At 39.8% G+C, this 19,452-nt stretch overlaps 1 protein-coding gene across 1 annotated transcript in view; it reads right to left on the bottom strand.

Annotated features, from left to right (window-relative positions):
* The window catches only part of GPSM2 (G protein signaling modulator 2), a 56,831-nt gene that overhangs the window by 8,347 nt on the left and 29,032 nt on the right, over positions 1-19,452 (bottom strand). The window contains 3 exon segments of the mRNA XM_017857463.1: positions 1,123-1,282; positions 5,287-5,463; positions 9,697-9,767. Coding sequence (XP_017712952.1) covers positions 1,123-1,282; positions 5,287-5,463; positions 9,697-9,767 — 408 coding nt within the window.

Here is a 19,452-nt window from a genome sequence, read left to right on the forward strand (position 1 = left end):
GACCAGATTTCAGAAGGTGAATAAACTGTTTCTCTTACATAATTTCTCAGACCAGGATGTGTGGACAGTGTTTTTTATTCTAGGCCCTGGATACAAATCATTTAGTAAACTAACAGTTAAGTGCTGCTGGCAAGTCTTGGTCTATGGTACAAGAAGTCTTCTGGTAGCTGAAATAGAAAAATATAAGCAACCTATTTTAGTCCTTTCTAACTCAGCCAGGCCTTAGCCTCAGCCTTAGCCATAGGTTCCTCTTCAGTCTGTCTTCGTTTTTCTTTCTTAATCCAGACATGAAGTATTGACATTTTATATATAATCATAAAGTATGTATAACTACTTTTCTTCCTCATTTTTATTTTTAAAAGTTATATTAAGGCTGGGCACGGTAGCTCATGCCTGGAATACCAGCACTTTGGGAGGCTAAGGCAGGAAGATCACTTGAGGCCAGGAGCTTGAGACCAGCCTGGACAACATAGCAAGCCCTCATCTCCACAAAAAATAAAAATAATTAGCTGGGCATGGTGGTGTGTGCCTGGAGTCCCAGTTACTTGGGAGGCTGAGGTAGGAGGATCACTTGAGCCTAGGAGCACAAGGCTGCACTGACTATGATCATGGCCTGGCACTCCAACTTGGCTAACAGCAAGATCTCGTCTCAAATAAATAAATAAAATCAGATTTTATTTTTATATATTTTTTAGACATAGGCTCTTAACTATGCTGCCCAGGCTGGAGTGCGGTGGCTATTCACAAACACGATCATTGCACACTATAGCCTCAAACTCCTGACCTCAAGTGATCCTCCCACTTCGGCCTCCCAAGTAGCTGAGATTACAGGCGTGCACCACCACACCTGGCTCACAGTCACATTTTCCACAACAGATTTTTCAAAGAAAACTAGGGAGGTAGTATAGTATAGTTAGTAGAAAGCACATTGGACTAAAAACACAGGTATACATAAGGGAACTGAAAAAACCTTGTTTGAACTGTATAATAGCAGCATTTCAGATATACCCGGATTCAGGCTCATTTATTATATCTCTTATGATGGGAAGTCAATTCTCAGAAATAAACCACAAGAATACAAAGAGAACTATTAAAATCGGGGGAGAAACAGAGATGACTTACTTTTTAGCATCATTTTGGGGGGAGTGGAAGAAGTTGTTGTTGAAGCTGTATGGCAGTTCTTTTCTTGTAAGCAACATCTCTGATCATCCATCCTATTGCTTTGAAATCGGCTTAATAAGTCAAAGAACCCTTCATCTCCAATAGTATCTGCACTGATTTTCTAAAATATTGAGAGGAAGTCTAGTTCATTTGAATATTCCAGTATTATTTTTAGATCATCAATGAACATCATGATGCATTTAAATGCAAAAGGTAAAGGATGAGGATTAAAATGAAAATTGACATTTTGAAAAGAATACAAGATGGCAAATATTGGTAATAAAATCTTATTTTAATCCAACTAACAAAAAGCACTTCTAGTTTTTAATTCCTGTATTTCTAAAGCTAAAGAAACATACCTCAGACATAACAGAACCACTACAGATACTGAATTATGCAAACGCTGGTGATACAGGCCTGTACTTCAGGCTCCACATTCAGTTCTAAACATTCTACAGTGGAATTTAAGTACACTTACCTCTTTGTAAGAGCTGTCTAAGAAAGAAAACAAGGGTATTTTCCTACCATAGTGATTTCTAAGGTCTTTTTATTGTACTTAGATTTGAAGACCCTGAAAAAATACAAACTTCAAATAAATGAATATTTGTGAGGAGAGCAAGATCTATATTTACACTTCATTTGGAAGGCTTCAAAACTGAAATGATTAATGCAATGTTTAATACAAGTAATTATTTTAATTTTTTCATAATGATGTATTATAATAGAGGCACATATACAAAAAATGTTATGGGCCTGAGGAGGAGAGAGGAACTAATTTTTAGGAGAAACGGAAAATTTCATAGCATGTATTTGTGTTGGCTCCGACATTTGGAGGTGAGAGATGTTTCATACTGGTTAATATGCAATAGTATTCAATTGATGATGAACTGAAGGGTAGGGGTAGGTATAGAGGAGGGAAGAGGCCTTTGTATGCAGTACTAACAAATGTAGACTTTATCCTATGTGAAATAAGATGAGCACTGGCAATAGTCAATTTTAAGCAGTTTTGTTTAGAGATAATAAATGAAGGCAGGGAGATCAGGTACCTATTGAAGTCTAGGTAAGAGAGTAAGTACTAGGCTAAGACATGGTAGCAGATTTTTTTTTTTTTTTTTTTTTTTTTGCAGAATCTCTCTCTGTCATCCAGGCAGAAGTGCAGTGGTATGATCTTGGCTCAGTGCAACCTCTGCCTCCCAGGTTCAAGTGATTCTCCCGCCTCAGCATCCTGAGTATCTGGGACTATAGATGCATGCCACCACACCTGGCTAATTTTTGTATTTTTTGTACAGTCAGGGTTTCACTATGTTGGCCAAGCTGGTCTCGAACTCCCGACCTCAGGTGAGGTCTTGGCCTTGGCCTCCCAAAGTGCTAGGGTAGCAGATATTTTTTAAAAGGGGTAAGGGTGAGAGCAGATCTGAGGGACACAGTAGATTTGATGTGGTTAGTGAAAGAGGGACTCTTGCATGACACCGGGGTTCCTGGCTTAGGGACAGAGTAAATGGTATCCCTTTAACTGGGACAAGGAAAACAGGAGTGATTGAGAGAAGTTTTCAACATGTTAAATTTGAGGTTTGGGAATGTACATACATAAGCCACAGTCAAATGTGTTAATTACCAACAAAAGACTTTTTCCTAGGAGCAAAAGAGCCTAGAATTCAAGACTGTGAACGTGAAAATACATACGGCTCCAAAAGTATGGGCATTTTCAGTTGAGGTAAGTGAGCTCAGATAAGACCCCAAACTTTGAACAAAGGCGTGACTTCCTTGAATTCCAGTCCTGCTCTAGATCTACAAAAATATCCCTGAATTCCTATATACCCCATAATTTTTCATTTTATTAGTCATAGCTATCCCAGAGAAGCTATATAAGAAACCACTGATAAAAATTGAGGCATTCTATAACAATACCACAGACTGGGGGTAAAGAAATCGAGACAAAAGACACTACAAGGGTATAGGTATAAATGAAAGGCTGACAAAAGAAATCTCTAACTTAAAACAAAAAGGTTAACTTTTTTTTCAAAGGCTCTCATTGCTGGAAAAATTGATTTTATTTATTTTACTCTTTTGAAGACAGTCTCACTCTGTCGCCCAGGCTGGAGTGCAGTGGCACGATCTCGGCTCACTGCAGCCTCCAACTCCCAGGTTCAAGTGATTATCCTGCCTCAGCCTCCTGAGTAGCTGGAATTACAGGCATGTGCCACCACACCCAGCTATTTTTTGTATTTTTAGTAGAGACGGGGTTTTGCCATGTTGGCCAGGTTGGTCTTGAACTCCTGACTTCAAGTGATCTGCCTGCCTTGGCCTCCCAAAGTCCTGGGATTACAGGTATGAGCCACCGTGCCCAGTCAATTTTATTTTATTTTTTTGAGATGGGGTTTCACTGTGTCACCCAGGCTGGAGTGCAGTGGTGCAATCTCAGCTCACTGCAACCTCTGCCTTCCAGGCTCAAGCAGTCCTCCCATCCCAGTCTCCTGAGTAGCTGGGACCACAGGTGTGTGCCACCACACGCAGATAATTTTTTGTATTTTTGGTAGAGATGGGGTTTCACCATGTTTGGTAGAGATGGGGTTTCACCATATTTGGTAGAGATGGGGTTTCACCAAGAGTTCTAGGCTGATCTCGAACTCTTAAATCCAGGACATCTACCCACCTTTGCCTCCCAAAGTGCTGGGATTACAGGCATGAGCCACTGTGCCTGGCAGATAAATGGATTTGATAATATGAAGTACCTTCTTTGTAATTTACTTTGATCCTTTTACCAGATTATAGGGTAGCTGGATTTGAGATTTCCCTGATACTTATTATCAGTAAACTCATCGTATTTTTATTTTTATTTTTTTTGAGATGGAGTCTCGCTTTGTCACCCAGGCTAGATAGAGTGCAGTGGCCGGATCTCAGCTCACTGCAAGCTCCGCCTCCCGGGTTCACGCCATTCTCCTGCCTCAGCCTCCCGAGTAGCTGGGACTACGGGCGCCTGCCACCTCGCCCAGCTAGTTTTTTGTATTTTTTTATTTTATTTTTTTTAGTAGAGACGGGGTTTCACCAGGTTAGCCAGGATGGTCTCCATCTCCTGACCTCGTGATCCGCCCGTCTCGGCCTCCCAAAGTGCTGGGATTACAGGCTTGAGCCACCGTGCCCGGCGCATATTTTTATTTCTAAATAAATTAAATAAACTGTTTGCTATGATCATTTTTCTCTTTTTTTTTTTGAGACAGGGTCTTGCTCTGTTGCCCAGGCTGGAGTGTAGTGGCATGATCTCAGCTTACTGCAACCTCCACCTCCTGGGCTCTGGGACCACAGGCACATACCACCATACCCGGCTAACTTTTTATTTTTTGGTAGAAACAGTTTCACCATGTTGCCCAGGCTCATTTTTCATCAAAAGTTTGTAATTCTATCATTACAGTTTCAATAATATGATTAATAGAAGTAGATGCTAACAGACACTCTTCATTCTAAATTAATATTTAAAAATCCTTGAGCATCTGAATTTAATTTGTTCTGCCTTCTGAGCTGAGTAGAGGGTGGTTTTACTGGGAGACAATGCAGTGAAATAACTGGTAGTATTTTTGCAAACAACAGTGACTCAAATAAATAATTATTGGCCAAGCGCAGTGCTTCACATCTGTAATCCCAGCACCTTGGGAGGCCAAGGCAAGCAAATCACTTGAAGTCAGGAGTTCGACACCAGCCTGGCCAACATGGTGAAACCCTGTCTCTACTAAAAATACAAAAATTAGCTGGGCATGGTGGTGCGCACCTGTAATCCCAGCTACTTGGGAGGCTGAGGCAGGAGAATCGCCTGAACCCGGGAGGCAGAGGTTGCAGTGAGCCGAGATTGCGCCACTGAACTCCAGCCTGGGTGACAGAGCAAGATTCAATCTCCAGAAAAAAAAAAAAAACAGAAAGAAAAATAATTATCGTCCAATACAAGGGAGCAACTTATCTATTAAGACAGTAATTACCATTTCTAATTTTGAAGAAGATAGAAAAGATAGGGAAATATGAATACAAAGATATTTTATATTACATGTCTAATTTAAATTACTAAAAATTCAGTATGAATACAAGAAAACCCAAATGTTTGTACTCAAAACACAATACTCAAAAACTTAAACATACCCTCTGAGAATCTGGAATTCGGTGGTCAATAGAATTACTGGCATCTTGGAGAACTTTAGTGGAGGAATTCGTTTTGTATTTTTTCCCCTTCAGTCTGTTGACAAAGAGTAGCTTTGCAGAAGGTTTGGCAATAAGAGGTTTTTGCTTAGCAAGAATTTCACTGTTCCAGTTCTGTATCTACAAAATTATAAATGGAAGACAGGTGAAAAAACACGTCCAAATCCCCAGCTCTCTTCTGGTTTCCCATAATATTAACCTGACATACTCACTTATTTACTATTGGGGGAGAGAGGAAGAATTTTAGATCTCTTTAAAAATATCTTTTTTAGTATATTGCACTATTTTCAAGATCTTGTACCAAGTGCATACTGTGGATTTCTCATTATCAAAACATTAAAATGCTGGTTTTAAAGAACCTATGAATAAGAAAGCAAGGTTTGCCAAAACCTTATAAAAATAAAATATGAACGGTCAGAGAAGGAGCCAAAGTTTTACTCTAGATGTGAGTTACTTAAAATATGTTACAACTGGAATTTTGGATGTATGTAGAATTTTAAACATAAAATTAATATTTGAAACATAGCAGTAATTAAAAAAAAAATAAAACGGTACTGTTTTTACTAATACCATACTAAATTCTCAATAGGCAAAACCAATTTATAAAGGTCTAGATCGCCGGGCGCGGTGGCTCAAGCCTGTAATCCCAGCACTTTGGGAGGCCGAGACGGGCGGATCACAAGGTCAGGAGATCGAGACCATCCTGGCTAACCCAGTGAAACCCCGTCTCTACTAAAAAAATATAAAAAACTAGCCGGGCGAGGTGGTGGGCGCTTGTAGTCCCAGCTACTTGGGAGGCTGAGGCAGGAGAATGGCCTAAACTCGGGAGGCGGAGCTTGCAGTGAGCTGAGATCTGGCCACTGCGCTCCAGCCTGGGCGACAGAGCGAGACTCCGTCTCAAAAAAAAAAAAAAAAAAAAAAAGGTCTAGATCTGGTGTAAATACATGACAACCTACAAATAACAAAATAACATTTCTTGAGTACAGGGGAAAAATATGCACACATACAATAGCTCTGACATTTGCAGCTTTAACATTCAGTCTTAAATGTTTACAATTAAGTCTAAAGGTTCATGCTATGTAATAATTTTAGTTATACACATTTTTTCATAGGTAAAATTACAGTCAAATGCACAGATTTTAAGTCTATGATTGGAAGCCATATAACCCCTACTCCAATCAATACATAGAACATTTCCACCAATCCAGAAAAGTGCCCCATGAGGCACAAACTGAAATAAACGTACAGGGGAGTGAGACATGTAGCTGGGGATGGTGGCTCACACCTGTAATCCCAGCTACTCAGGAGGCTGAGGCGGGAGGATTGCTTGAGCCCAGGAATTTGAGGCTAGCCTGGACAACATAGTGAGAACCCATTTATATATATATAATGTGTGTATGTGTGTGTATGTATATTTGTTGGTTTTTTTTTTTTTTTTTTTTTTTCTGTTGCCAGGCTGGAGTGCAGTGGTGCAATCTCGGCTCACTGCAAGCTCCACCTCCCAGGTTCAAGTGATTCTCCTGCCTCAGCCTCCCGAGTAGCTGGGACTACAGGTGCCCACCACCACACCCAGCTAATTTTTTGTATTTTTAGTAGAGATGGAGTTTCACCATGTTGGCCAGGATGGTCTCGATCTCTTGACCTCGTGATCCACCCACCTTGGCCTCCCAAAGTGCTGGGATTACAGGCGTGAGCCACCGCGCCAGGCCTTGTTGCTGTTTTTAAAACATGTGGTTAGTAAGTGAACCAAGCCATCGATTCCTTTTCACATACACATTATAAGGGGAAATTATTTATTACAGTGGATTTCATGGTCTATTGTTTACGAGAAAAGGAAAATGGTCCCTTGTGTGAAAACATAAAACTGCACCCAAAACCCAAGAAGAAAAATTAAAAATGTTCCTTATATCATTCATCTCGCGCACAGGCCATAGTTTACATTCTTAACTTCTCAACAACATGACCTGAAACGACAAGAATAACCAGGGCGAAGCGCATTCCCTTTTTCCTTATGTCATGCTTCTTTACCTTTGTTGAGAATAATGAATAATGAATTCCTTCTGCCAGCTTTTATTATTAAGGAAAAAGAAACCAATACAAATAACTAATTATAGCTTAGACCATTTTTACAATTAAGGGATAGAATTCTTATCACTTGGCTCATATGGAGATTACAAGGTCCAAATCTGGTCAGCCCTCTTTACATAACACCGCTGTTAGTGACCAACTACATAGGTAGGCCAAGAAATAGCATAACTTTGGCTACTACTTATTAGTATGTTCCTAAAACAGAAGAAAGTTAGACAAAAAATTGCCTTAAAAGCTTTTAAAAAATAAATTTGTGGAATTTAACAATTTATATTTTAGACCAGGATCACAAAAGAAAGCTGGACATTTGGAAAAATCACAAAAGGTCCTTTAAAAATTAACTAGAGTTTCCAAATAACTCTGTGAATTGCTGAGAATAAAATATCTTGGATATGATTCTAACACAATTAGATTTTGGTTTTTTGAAGACTATTCACACATGAACTATCACTATTGAAAAAGCATATGTTATTGTTATAATGATAGGGCAGAAGAATAGTTAATGGCATGGAAAGATGTTCCTTTTTCCTTTTTTTTTTTTTTTTTCAGAGACAGGGTCTCACCCTGTCCAGACTGGAGTCCAGTGACACAATCATGGCTTATTGCAACCTCTGCGTCCCAGGCTCAAACGATACTCCTGCCTCAGCCTCCCAAGTAGCTGGGACTACAGGCATGGCATGCAACATTAAGCCTAGCTAATTTTTCTATCTTTTTTTTTAATTGTAGAGACAGGGTTTCACCATGTTGCCCAGGCTGGTCTCAAACTCCGGGGTTCAAGTGATCTGCCTGCCTCGGCCTCCCAAAGTGCTAGGATTACAGGCATGAGCCACTGCGTCCAGCTGGAAAGATGTTCTTGATAGATTACCACATATTAGAAAATAGTGTCTATAACATCCATATGAAAATACCAGATGAACAGATGCCAAAATAACTGTAGTTACCATCAGGAGGCAGGATTACTGATTATCTTTATTTCTGTATTCAAATTTTCTAAAGTTGCTGTAATGAAGATATTTTATAAAAGTATTTTAAAATATACCACAGCTGGCACAATGGTTCACACCTATAATACTAGCAACTCAGGAGGCTGAGGCAGGATGATTGCTAAAGGCCAGGAGTTCAAGACCAGTTTAGACAACACAGTGCGAGACTCTGTCTGAAAAAACTTAGCCAGGCATGATGATGTACACCTGTAGTCCCAGTCTCAGCGAGACTCCATCACGAAAAAAAAAAAAAAAAAAAAAAAAAAAAAAAAAAAAAACATAAGGGAAGGGGGGCTTTTTTTTTTTTTTTTTTTTTTGAGACAAGTCTCGCTCTGTGGCCAGGCTGGAGTGCAGTGGCGCGATCTCAGCTCACAGAAACCTCCGCCTCCCTGGTTCAAGCGATTCTTCTGCCTCAGCCTCCTGAGTAGCTGGGACTACAGGCATGCACCACCACACCCAGCTAATGTTTGCATTTTTAGTAAAGACAGGGTTTCACCGTGTTGGCCAGGATGGTCTCGATCTCCTGACCTTGTGATCCACCCACCTCGGCCTCCCAAAGTGCTGGGATTACAGGCGCGAGCCACCACGCCTGGCGGAGAGCCTATTTTGACAGTGTAATATTCAGTTCAAAGGAAATGGAAGAAAGTAGTCTTGATGTGTTCTTCAATAACCTGTTTCTAATTATGAAGTCCCTTCCCTTTTACTATGCGCCCTCACACCCAAGAAAAAGCCTAAGGAAGATGTATCTTTAACACAAAGTACTTGTTTAAAAAAAAAAAAAGAGCTTTTCAAGAATGCAGCTAGAAAAACAACTCTTCTCTTGGTCATAAATTTCATTTATCTTGGCAATAAAGTTGCTATGTAGTTGGGAAAAAAAGGTTGTCCTTTTGATCTTCCTGATCTAATTAAAAAAAAAAAAAGTAATACATTTACTTGGTAAATGATTCAAATAGTTCAAACTGGTATATAAAGTATTTCTAGCCTAACCCAGACACTCAGTCCTCTTCCCAGAAGACATTATTGTTAGCCCGTTTCTTACATCTTATTCCAGAAATGTTTTAGGAATCTACAAAGGAAATATATGCATGTATTTTTCTTAAACAGATGGCAGCATACTGTACGCATTCTTTTGCACTATACTTTTCTGGTTTTGTTTTACAGGCAAATTTTAAAGTGATATCTATATAGGGCAAGCCTTATTTAAATTATTTCATTAAATGAAAAGTTACTAAAACATTTTATAATAGTTCATGAAATTTAAAACATAAAACCTGTCACCCACCTTTTCTGGTGTTAACTTCATAAGTTCCATATTTTCCATACTGTGCCGGCGTCCCAACTTGGGGCGTACACCTTTGTTTAAAAAAAATTAATTCAAATAAATCAGGGAGCCCTTAAGAGTACAAGTTCAGCATCATTACGTTATTCAGTTCTAAAATCTGATACACAAACCCATATGGAAGGAGAAAACCTGTACAAATATGTATTCTTCTAAGAATAATGATTTTCCATACCAGCTACACAAAAATAGAATATACATTCCCCTCTAAAATGCTTTGATGTAAGGAAGTTACATTTTGGTTGGAAACTAACATTACCCCATAATTTGAAAAAGGCATTTTATAGTAACTGGTTTTATGCTATCCACACAGTTTCAAAAATAACAAACTGTAGAGCGGTTTATTCCTTATAACAACATAAGGAAAAGGCTGTAGGCCTTCAATTGTGTGAAAAGAATCAAAATAGCATCCCCACTACCACACTGTTATTCCTTTCTAGGTCATCCCTTTCCATTTTAAGATCTCATTAGATGACAGACTTACTGCCAGTCAGAAAACAAGTAAACAAGGCCTTAAATTTTTTTCAGTAAAGTTATTATAGAGAATTTCCATATCCATTTAATATTTTAAAATATTAGGTAATATTTTAAAAGGCATAATACCTAATACCCAGCTTCAAAAATGAAACATTACAAACACATTAAACTCCCCTTGTATAACTCCCCTCATAATTTACCTTGTCTTCCCTGTGCTTTTATGCATTTTCATTACAAATGCATGTATTTCTCAGCAATACAGCATGTGTGGGTTTTGAAACGCTTATAAATGGTATCATACTGTATATATTCTGCAACCAGCTTTGAGAAACCTTATATTTGTGAGATTCATCTAAGTTGCTATGTATACTTTAATTCATTTTCATTGCCATTTTTGGCAAGGGTTTTTTATAATAACTGGTTTATACTATCCGCACAGTCTCAAAAATAACAGACTGTAGAGTGGACTAGGAAATTATCCATTTTACTAGTGATAGATATTTGGGTTGCTTCCAATTTTTTGCTATGATAAGCACACTACAGATACTTTTGGAAATGTCTCTCAGTGTACATGAACAAGCATTTCTTCCAGTTTGGTGGTTATCAGGAGTACATAACTGGGAGCAGAACAGGAGTGGAACAGTTGGATCATACAGTTGGCACATCTTTAACTTCACCAGAATGTTGCTGGATTGTACGTCAGGATACACCAATTTCTAGCCCATCAATACCATATCCACACAGTTTCATATAATAGTTTTATATGAAACTATTTCATATAATCCATATAAGAGTTTCCATTACCCTGCACCATTTTAATACTGGTAGTAATTTTTGTTTACTTCATAAGTTTCTAATAGTACTCCACTGTGATTTTTGCTGATGAGATGAAGTTAAGTATCTTCTATTTATGGGCTATTTGTGTACTGTTCGTCACTTTTGCCCCCCGCCCCCGTGCCCTCCACCCGTTTTTTAAATAGAGACGGGGTTTCACCATGTTGGCCAGGCTGGTCTGGAACTCTTGACCTCAAGTGATCTGCCCACCTCGGACTCCCAAAGTGTTGGGATTACTTGCATGAGCCACCATCCCTGGCCAGCCCCCGATCTCTTTTCTTGAGAAGGGGTCTTGCTCTATTGCCCAGGCTGGAGTGCAGTGGTGCAATCATGGCTCACTGCAGCTTTGACCTCTTGGGCTCAAGCGTTCCTCCCACCTCAGCCTACCAAGTAGCTAGGACTATAGGCATGCAACACCATGTCCAACTTTTTTTTTTTTTTTTTTGATACAGACAGGGGTCCTATATTGTCCAGGCTGGTCTTGACTGCTGGATGCAAGCGATCCTCCTGCCTCAACCTCCCAAAGTGCTGGGATTACAGGCGTGAGCCACTGCACCTCTCCTGCATCATCACTATTACTGCTCTAAATCTGTCTTCAACATTTAAATCCTTAATCCATCAATAATTCATTTTTATGTGAGATTATTTTCCATATATGCAAGGAATATAGGCTCTCTACTGGATTCCACTGGTCTATTTGTCTTTATGGCAACAGCACACTGTCTTATTACTTATATCTGTAAAGAAAGCGCTTTTCATGTTCTTAGGAATGTTTTGGTATTTCTCAGAACTTTTTTGTTTCATATAACCTTGTGAATAACTTCATGAAGTTCCACAAAATAATTGTGATGTGTTTGGCAGTGCACTTAATTTTTATCAATTTGAGAAGAACTGAAATCTTTTATAAAATTTTGTCAGCCGGGCATGGTGGTGCATGCCTGTAATCCCAGCACTTTGGGAGACTGAGGTGGGCAGATCCCTTGAACTCATAAGTTCGAGACTAGCCTGGGCAACATGGGAAAATCCCATCTCTGCAAAAAAATATAAAAATCAGCCAGACGTGGTGGCATGTGCCTATAGTTCCAGCTACTCAAGAGGCTGAGGTGGGCAGATTGCTTGAGCCTGGGAGGTAGAGGCTGCAGTAAGCTGAGATGGCTCCACTGCGCTCCCGCCTGGTGACAGAGTAAGAGCCTGTCTTGGGGGGGAAAAAATTGTCTTCCCACTTGAGTATGATTTATCATCCATCAATTACTGAGAGAGATGTGTTAAAATTTCCCATTATAACTGTAGATTTTCCCATTTCTTTAATTTTGCTTTATGTACGTTAAGGCCTTGTTATAAAGGCCTACTAAGCCCAGACGCATTTAATGCATTTATCTTCCTGGTGAATTGAACTGTTAATCACTGTTAAGCACCACCATAAAGTGACCTTCATTTACTTTGTTTTTTGTTTGTTTTTGTTTTTTTGAGATGGAGTCTCCCTGTGTTGCCCAGGCTAGAGTGCAGTGGCGTGATCTCGGCTCCCTGCAACCTCCACCTCCTGGGTTCAAGAGATTCTCCCGCCTCAGCCTCCTGAGTAGCTGGGATTACAGTGCCCTGCCACCACCCCCAGCTAATGTTTGTATTTTTAGTAGAGACGGGGGTCTCACCATGTTGGCCAGGCTGGTCTCGAACTCCTGATCTCAAGTGATCCACTGGCCTCAGCCTCCCAAAGTGCTGGGATTACAGGCGTGACTTACCACACTCAGCCAACCTTCTTCATTTCTAGTAAGACCCTTTGCCTTAAAGTACATTTTATCTGCTATTAACATAGCTATACTGGCTGTCTTTTGGTTAGTTTTTGCATGGTGAATCATCTATTCTTTTACTTCCAGGCTTATTATATCCTTATATTAGATATTTCTCTTGCAAGTAGTGTGTAGTTGCATTTTATTCTTTCTCCAATCTGCTACTGTGTCTTATAAATGGAACATTTTCATTTACTAGTTCTATTAAATGAAATATAACAGATTTGGATATTTGGGTGATTTTCTCTTTCCTATGTTCACTGGTGAATTACATTAATTGATTTTCTAATGTTGAATCCACTTGAATTTTTTTTTGAGACAGAGTCTCTCTGTCGCCCAGGCTGGAGTGCAGTGGTGCTATCTATCTCAGCTCACTGCAACCTCCGCCTCCCGGGTTCAAGTGATTCTCCTGCCTCAGCCTCCTGAGTAGCTGGGACTATAGGCATGCACCACTGTGCCCTGCTAATTTTTGCATTTTTCAGTAGATATAGGGTTTCACCATGTTGGTCAGGCTGGTCTCAAACTCCTGACCTTGTCATCCACTTGCCTCAGCCTCCCGAAGTACCGGGATTACAGGGGTGAGCCACTGTGCCCTGCTCCCTGTTTGTTTTTAAATACATTGCTGGATTTGCTTTGCTAATATTTTGTAAAGATTTTTATATCTTATGTCCATGAGTAAGGCTGGCCTGTCATTTACTTTTCTTGTATTGTTCTTATCTAGTTTGGATATCAAGGTTATGGTTCTCAGAAAGATTGATAAAAGTATTTCTACTTATTCAGTTGCCTATACAATTTTTGTGTAAGGTATTATAATTAGTTTTCTTAAGCGGCTGGTTTACCTCACTTGTAAAATAATCTGAGCCAGGTATTTTCCTAGTGGGAAGATTTTAAATTACTGATCTAATTTCTTTATAATTTTAGCCATTAGCAAACCATTCACATTACATTTTACCATTGGCTCAGTTTTGGTAACTTGTTTTTCCAGAAATTGCCCATTTCTCCTAGATTTTCAAATATTTTGTCATAACATTATTCAAAATCTCTTTTTAATCTCTGCATATTTATTATGTCCCCTTTTCTTTTTGAACAGTCTTGCTGTAGACTTAGTCAAAATTTAAACAATTTGGAACCAAATTTTGACTTTAAAAAAACCATCTCTATTGAATCTTTAATTTTATTAAATTCTGCTCTTTTAAAATTTTTGCCTTCAGTTTTTTTTTTTTTCTTGTTTTTTTAGATATTTAGCTCACTTTCAGCCTTTTTCCTTTTTTTTTTGGGAGACGGAGTCTTGCTCTGTTGCCAGGCTGGAGTGCCGTGAGTGCGATCTCGGCTCACTACAACCTCCGCCTGCTGGGTTCAAGCAATTCTCCTGAGTCAGTCTTCTGAGTAGCTGGGAATACAGGCACCTGCCACCACGCCCAGCTAATTTTTGTATTTTTAGTAGAGACAGGGTTTCACCATGTTGGCCAGGATGGTCTCGATCTCTTGACCTTGTGATCCGCCCGCCTGGGCCTCCCAAAGTGCTGGGATTATAGGCATGAGCCACCGTGCCTGACCAGCCTTTTTCCTTTCTAAATACAACATAAATTTTGCTCTAAGTACCAATGTAAGTTGCGTGCCACAAAATTGAAACAATATTTTTATAATTCAGTCCTAAGTTACTTTTCAACTTTAAGATTTCTTTTTCAACCTGTAAGTTACTGAGAAGTGTGTTAAGTTTTCAGATGAATGTTTTATACATTATCTTATTAATTTCTAAATTAAATGCACTGTGCTCAGGGCATGTGTGATACAGATGTGATACAAATCCTTTTAAATTTGTTGAGATTTGCTTTATTGTCAGTTTTCTGTAAATATTTCATGAATACTTAAAAATAATGGAAATTGACCAGTTAGGTCAATATATTTCCATTAAATCTGTGGTTTTCACTTTTAAGGTGTAACACCATATTAAAAAATACACATATATACCTAGAACACACACAAACATACAACAAAGTCTTCACACAACAGTTTTATATACACACATACACATATGTGTGTAGTTTTTTGGTTTTTCTCTGTTGCCCAGGCTGGAGTGCAACGGCATGATCATGGCTTACTGCAGCTTCGACTTCCTGGGCTCAAGCGATCCTCCCACCTCAGCTTCCCAAGAAGCTCATTAAAACATTAAAAAATGTATTTTGGAGAGATGGCGGTCTCCCTGTGTGCCCAGGCTAGTCTCAAACTCCCGGGCTCAAGTGATCCTCCCAAGAGCTGGGATTACAGGCATGAGCCACTGCCCCGGCTCCTGTATGTGTTTTTTTTTTTTTAATTATTTTTTTTGAGACGGAGTCTCACTCTGTCGCCCAGGCTGGAGTGCAGTAGTGCAATCTCGGCTCACAGCAAGTTTTTTCTTTTTGAGATGGAGTCACGCTCTGTCGCCCAGGCTGGAGTGCAGTGGTGCTATCTTGGCTCACTGCAAGCTCTGCCCCCACAAGTTCACACCATTCTCCTGCCTCAGCCTCCCGAGTAGCTGGGACTACAGGTGCCCGCCACCTCGCCCGGCTAATTTTTTGTATTTTTTAATAGAGACGGGGTTTCACCGTGTTAGCCAGGATGGTCTCAATCTCCTGACCCCGTGATCCGCCCGCCTCGGCCTCCCAAAGTGCTGGGATTACAGACATGAGCCACCGTGCCCAGCCTCCTGTATGAATTTTTTTTTTTTGAGACAGAGTCTTGCTCTGTTGCCCAGTTTGGAGTGCAGTGGTGCAATCTTGGCTCACTGCAAGCTCTGCCTTCCGGGTTCACACCATTCTCCTGCCTCAGCCTCCCAAGTAGCTGTGACTACAGGTACCTACCACCACACCCGGCTAAATTTTTGTATTTTTAGTGGAGATGGGGTTTCACCGTGTTAGCCAGGATGGTCTCGATCTCCTGACCTCATGATCCGCCTGCCTTGGCTTCCCAAAATGCTAGGATTACATGCATGAGCCACTGCGCCCGGCCCTATATGTGTATTTTTAATGGTAACTGCAACTCATTTTATAACTCATGAATGGGTCAGACACAGTTTGCAAAATATTGCATTAGAAGAAGCCTATTAACTGTGTTGGCCAAATCTCTATTACTGATGTCTGACTCCTGACTGATTTTTATCAATTATTCAGGTGTGTTAACATCACATTAAGACATAACTATCACATAAGACGGATTCTGGAGCCAGAGTGCCCAAGTTTAACTCCCATCTCTACCACTTACTATGCAGGTAACCCTGGGAAATTTATCTAACTTCTCTTGCCTCTATTTTCCCATCTGTAAATTAAGGATAACAGAAACTTAACTACTAGAATTGTTACAATTAAATGAGTTAAAACATGTAAAGCACTTAAATCACTGCCTGGCACATCATAAGCACTCAATAAATGTTAGTTTGGTTTTTTTTCAGTCTACCTTTTTTGTTATTCTCGTTTCACTTCTTTGTTATTTCTGTAAACTTTTAACCATAGTCATTTTATTTTCTATATCTGATAATTCTAACATCTGAAGATCTTGATGACCTAATTTTGTTGTTTCCTTACTATCTTGGCTTGTTTCTTTACATATTTGGTAATTTTTTTGTTGTGAAACCCTTATGACCTGGAATCAAGGATGCCTTTCCCCCAGAAACTATTTGGTCTTACTTCTGCTAAGTCTCTAGGAACACCTCTAACCCAAAAGTGCTTTAATGGATTAGGGTTTCTTAGACTGTGCAGATGGTATAAATCAAATTCCAAACCAGTATATAGGGAGGCTTATGAATTCATGAATTCAGCTTTTAGTGAAGGCTCCTTTTCTACCTTGAGCCAACACCAGAAATAGACAAGTTTTCTTACAAATCCTTTCTCCTCACACTGGGGAGATAGCAATGAACAAGAGAGACCAAAAAACACCTGTCTTCATAGAGTCAGAGTGAGCAAGAGGTGGAGTGGCAGGAAAAGAGGCTGAAGAAACAGGCAGGTTCAGATTACGTAGGGCCTTTCAACCATGGTGAGGACTGAGGATTCAGTTCTAGGTGTGATGGGAACTAACTGGAGGGTTTTGAACAGAGGAACGACATATGTTCTAAAGGAGCACTCTGAGGTCAGGCATGATGGTTCATGCCTGTAATCCCAGCGCTTTGAGAGGCTGAGGTGGGAGGATCACTTGAACCTAGGAGATCGTACCTACAGTTCCGTCACTGCACTCCAGCCTGGGTGACAGAGCGAGATTCCATCTCAAAACCCGCCTCCCAGGTTCAAGCGATTCTCCTGCCTCAGCCTCCTGAGTAGCTGGGACTACAGGTCTGCGCCACCACGCCCAGCTAATTTTTGTATTTTTAGTAGAGATGGGGTTTTGCCATGTTGGTCAGGCTGGTCTCGAACTCCTGGCCTCAGGTGATCCACCTGCCTCAGCCTCCTGAAGTGTTGGGGATTACAGGCGTGAGCCACTGTGCCTGGCCAAAATTTTTTTTTAATTAAAAAAAAAAAAAGCACTCTGGCTCCTATGAGGAAAAGTAAGTGTGAGAGATGCAGAATTGAAGTAAGATAAATTATTGGTAGGGTAGGACTCTGCTGGGAGCTGTTGGTAGCTTATACTAAGATCATTGCAGAGTAAACTGTAGGAGAGATTAGGGATATATTTTGAAGGCAGGGTTTCTGATAGGTTTGATGTAGAAGTGAGTGAAAGAAAGGGAACAAGGCCAGCTAATTGAGAAGCTGAGGTGGGAAGATCTCTTGAGGACAAGAGTTCGAGACCAGCTCAGGCAACAGAGTGAGATCCTGTCTTTAAAAAATAAATAAATAAATAAATAAAAGTAGAAAGTGAACAAGTATGACCCCTAGTTTTTTGGCCTGATTACTTGAGTGAATGGTGATACTATTTCCTGAGATAGGGTGGGGTACAGGAAGAACATGTTTAGGAGAAAACATTTTAGACATGCTAAGTTTTAGATGCCAATTAGATATGGCATGACAATGGAAAACGTTAAACAAATGAGTCTCAAACTCATGAGAGAAATTTTGGCTAGAAATATAAATCTGAAAATAATCAGTATATAGACAATATAAAAGCCAAGTAACGGAATGAGATTATCTAGAGCTGTACTGTCCAATAGCTAGTAGCCATATGTGGCTCTCTACATTTTAATTAAGCAAAGTTAAGTAATGTTAAAAATTCAGCCCCTCTTGTAGTAGCCACATTTCAAGTGATCAACAGCCACATATAGCTAGTGGCTTTTATATTGGATGGCAGATATAAAACGTTTTTATCATCACAGAAAAGTTCTACTGGAAGCATTGACTTAAAGCACAGAATAGAAGGAAAAAGGATAAAAGCAGTAAGAAGGAAGCAGAGACAGATGGAAAATAGGGAGAGAAAGAAGGTAGGAAGAGATCCAAGAACTGAACCCTGAGCAGTACAAATGCAAAGGACAGAAAGATGAACAAGAGGAGAGAAGAGAATAAAGACGAGAGTGGCAAACCAGAAAAGTACAGTAATCCTGGAGGCCGAATGAAGAAAGTATTCTCAGAAGGGAATGATTGGCTATAGGAAATACTGCTCAGAAAAATCAAGTAAGCCGACATGTGAAAACTGAATGATATATTTGGTAAAATGGAGGTTTGTGGTAACCTTGAAAGGTGGTTTCAGAGTCATGGTGAGGGTAAAGCCCAATGGGAATGGGTTAAAGAGAGAAAGGGAGGCAAGGAAGTAAAGACAATGAACATTAGTGTCTTTTCAGGTTTTATTATAAAAGGGAACAAAGGAACAGTCCATGAAGACAATCGACTGTTTTTGCTTTTTAAAGATGAGAGCTCTTATGGCATAACCTATTTGAAAGTTCAACACAGGGCCAGGCGCGGTGGCCCAAGCCTGTAATCCCAGCACTTTGGGAGGCCGAGACGGGCGGATCACGAGGTCAGGAGATCGAGACCATCCTGGCTAACACAGTGAAACCCCGTCTCTACTAAAAAATACAAAAAACTAGCCGGGCGAGGTGGCGGGCGCCTGTAGTCCCAGCTACTCGGGAGGCTGAGGCAGGAGAATGGTGTGAACCCGGGAGGCGGAGCTTGCAGTGAGCTGAGATCCGGCCACTGCGCTCCAGCCTGGGCGACAAGGCGAGACCCCTTCTCAAAAAAAAAAAAAAGAAAGTTCAATCCAGAAAAACGTTTTAGCACATCATTCAACCACAAAGCACGCAGTCACAAATTATTACACGGCTCACACTTCAGACTTTTCACTAAATGTTCTTTGAAAGTCTAAATCAGATGACTAGCCACTAATTTCTTTTCCTTTCATGAGTTTAAAGAAAAAAATTGGAAAAAGTAAAGGTAGATTTATCACTGACTTTCAGATTCAAAATATTTGTCAGTTTTTTTTAGACTGAGAATCTCTCAAGCTTAGGAAAATGATCTCATACAGAATTACATACTGATGAAATTTAAAAATGTGATCCTAATCTTATCTCTTTTATTTCTCTAAAAGCATTTTTTTCACTCAAAAAGAGACATTATAGCAAGTTTCCTCGCTATAGAAATGTCAAACAAATTGTCACCTAAGGAAGGTTTCCTAAAAATAGGTTTTGCCACCAAAAAAAAAAAAAAAA

This window comes from Rhinopithecus bieti, unplaced genomic scaffold, assembly GCF_001698545.2.
Source record: "Rhinopithecus bieti isolate Rb0 unplaced genomic scaffold, ASM169854v2 scaffold_46482, whole genome shotgun sequence".
Lineage (NCBI taxonomy): Eukaryota > Metazoa > Chordata > Mammalia > Primates > Cercopithecidae > Rhinopithecus > Rhinopithecus bieti.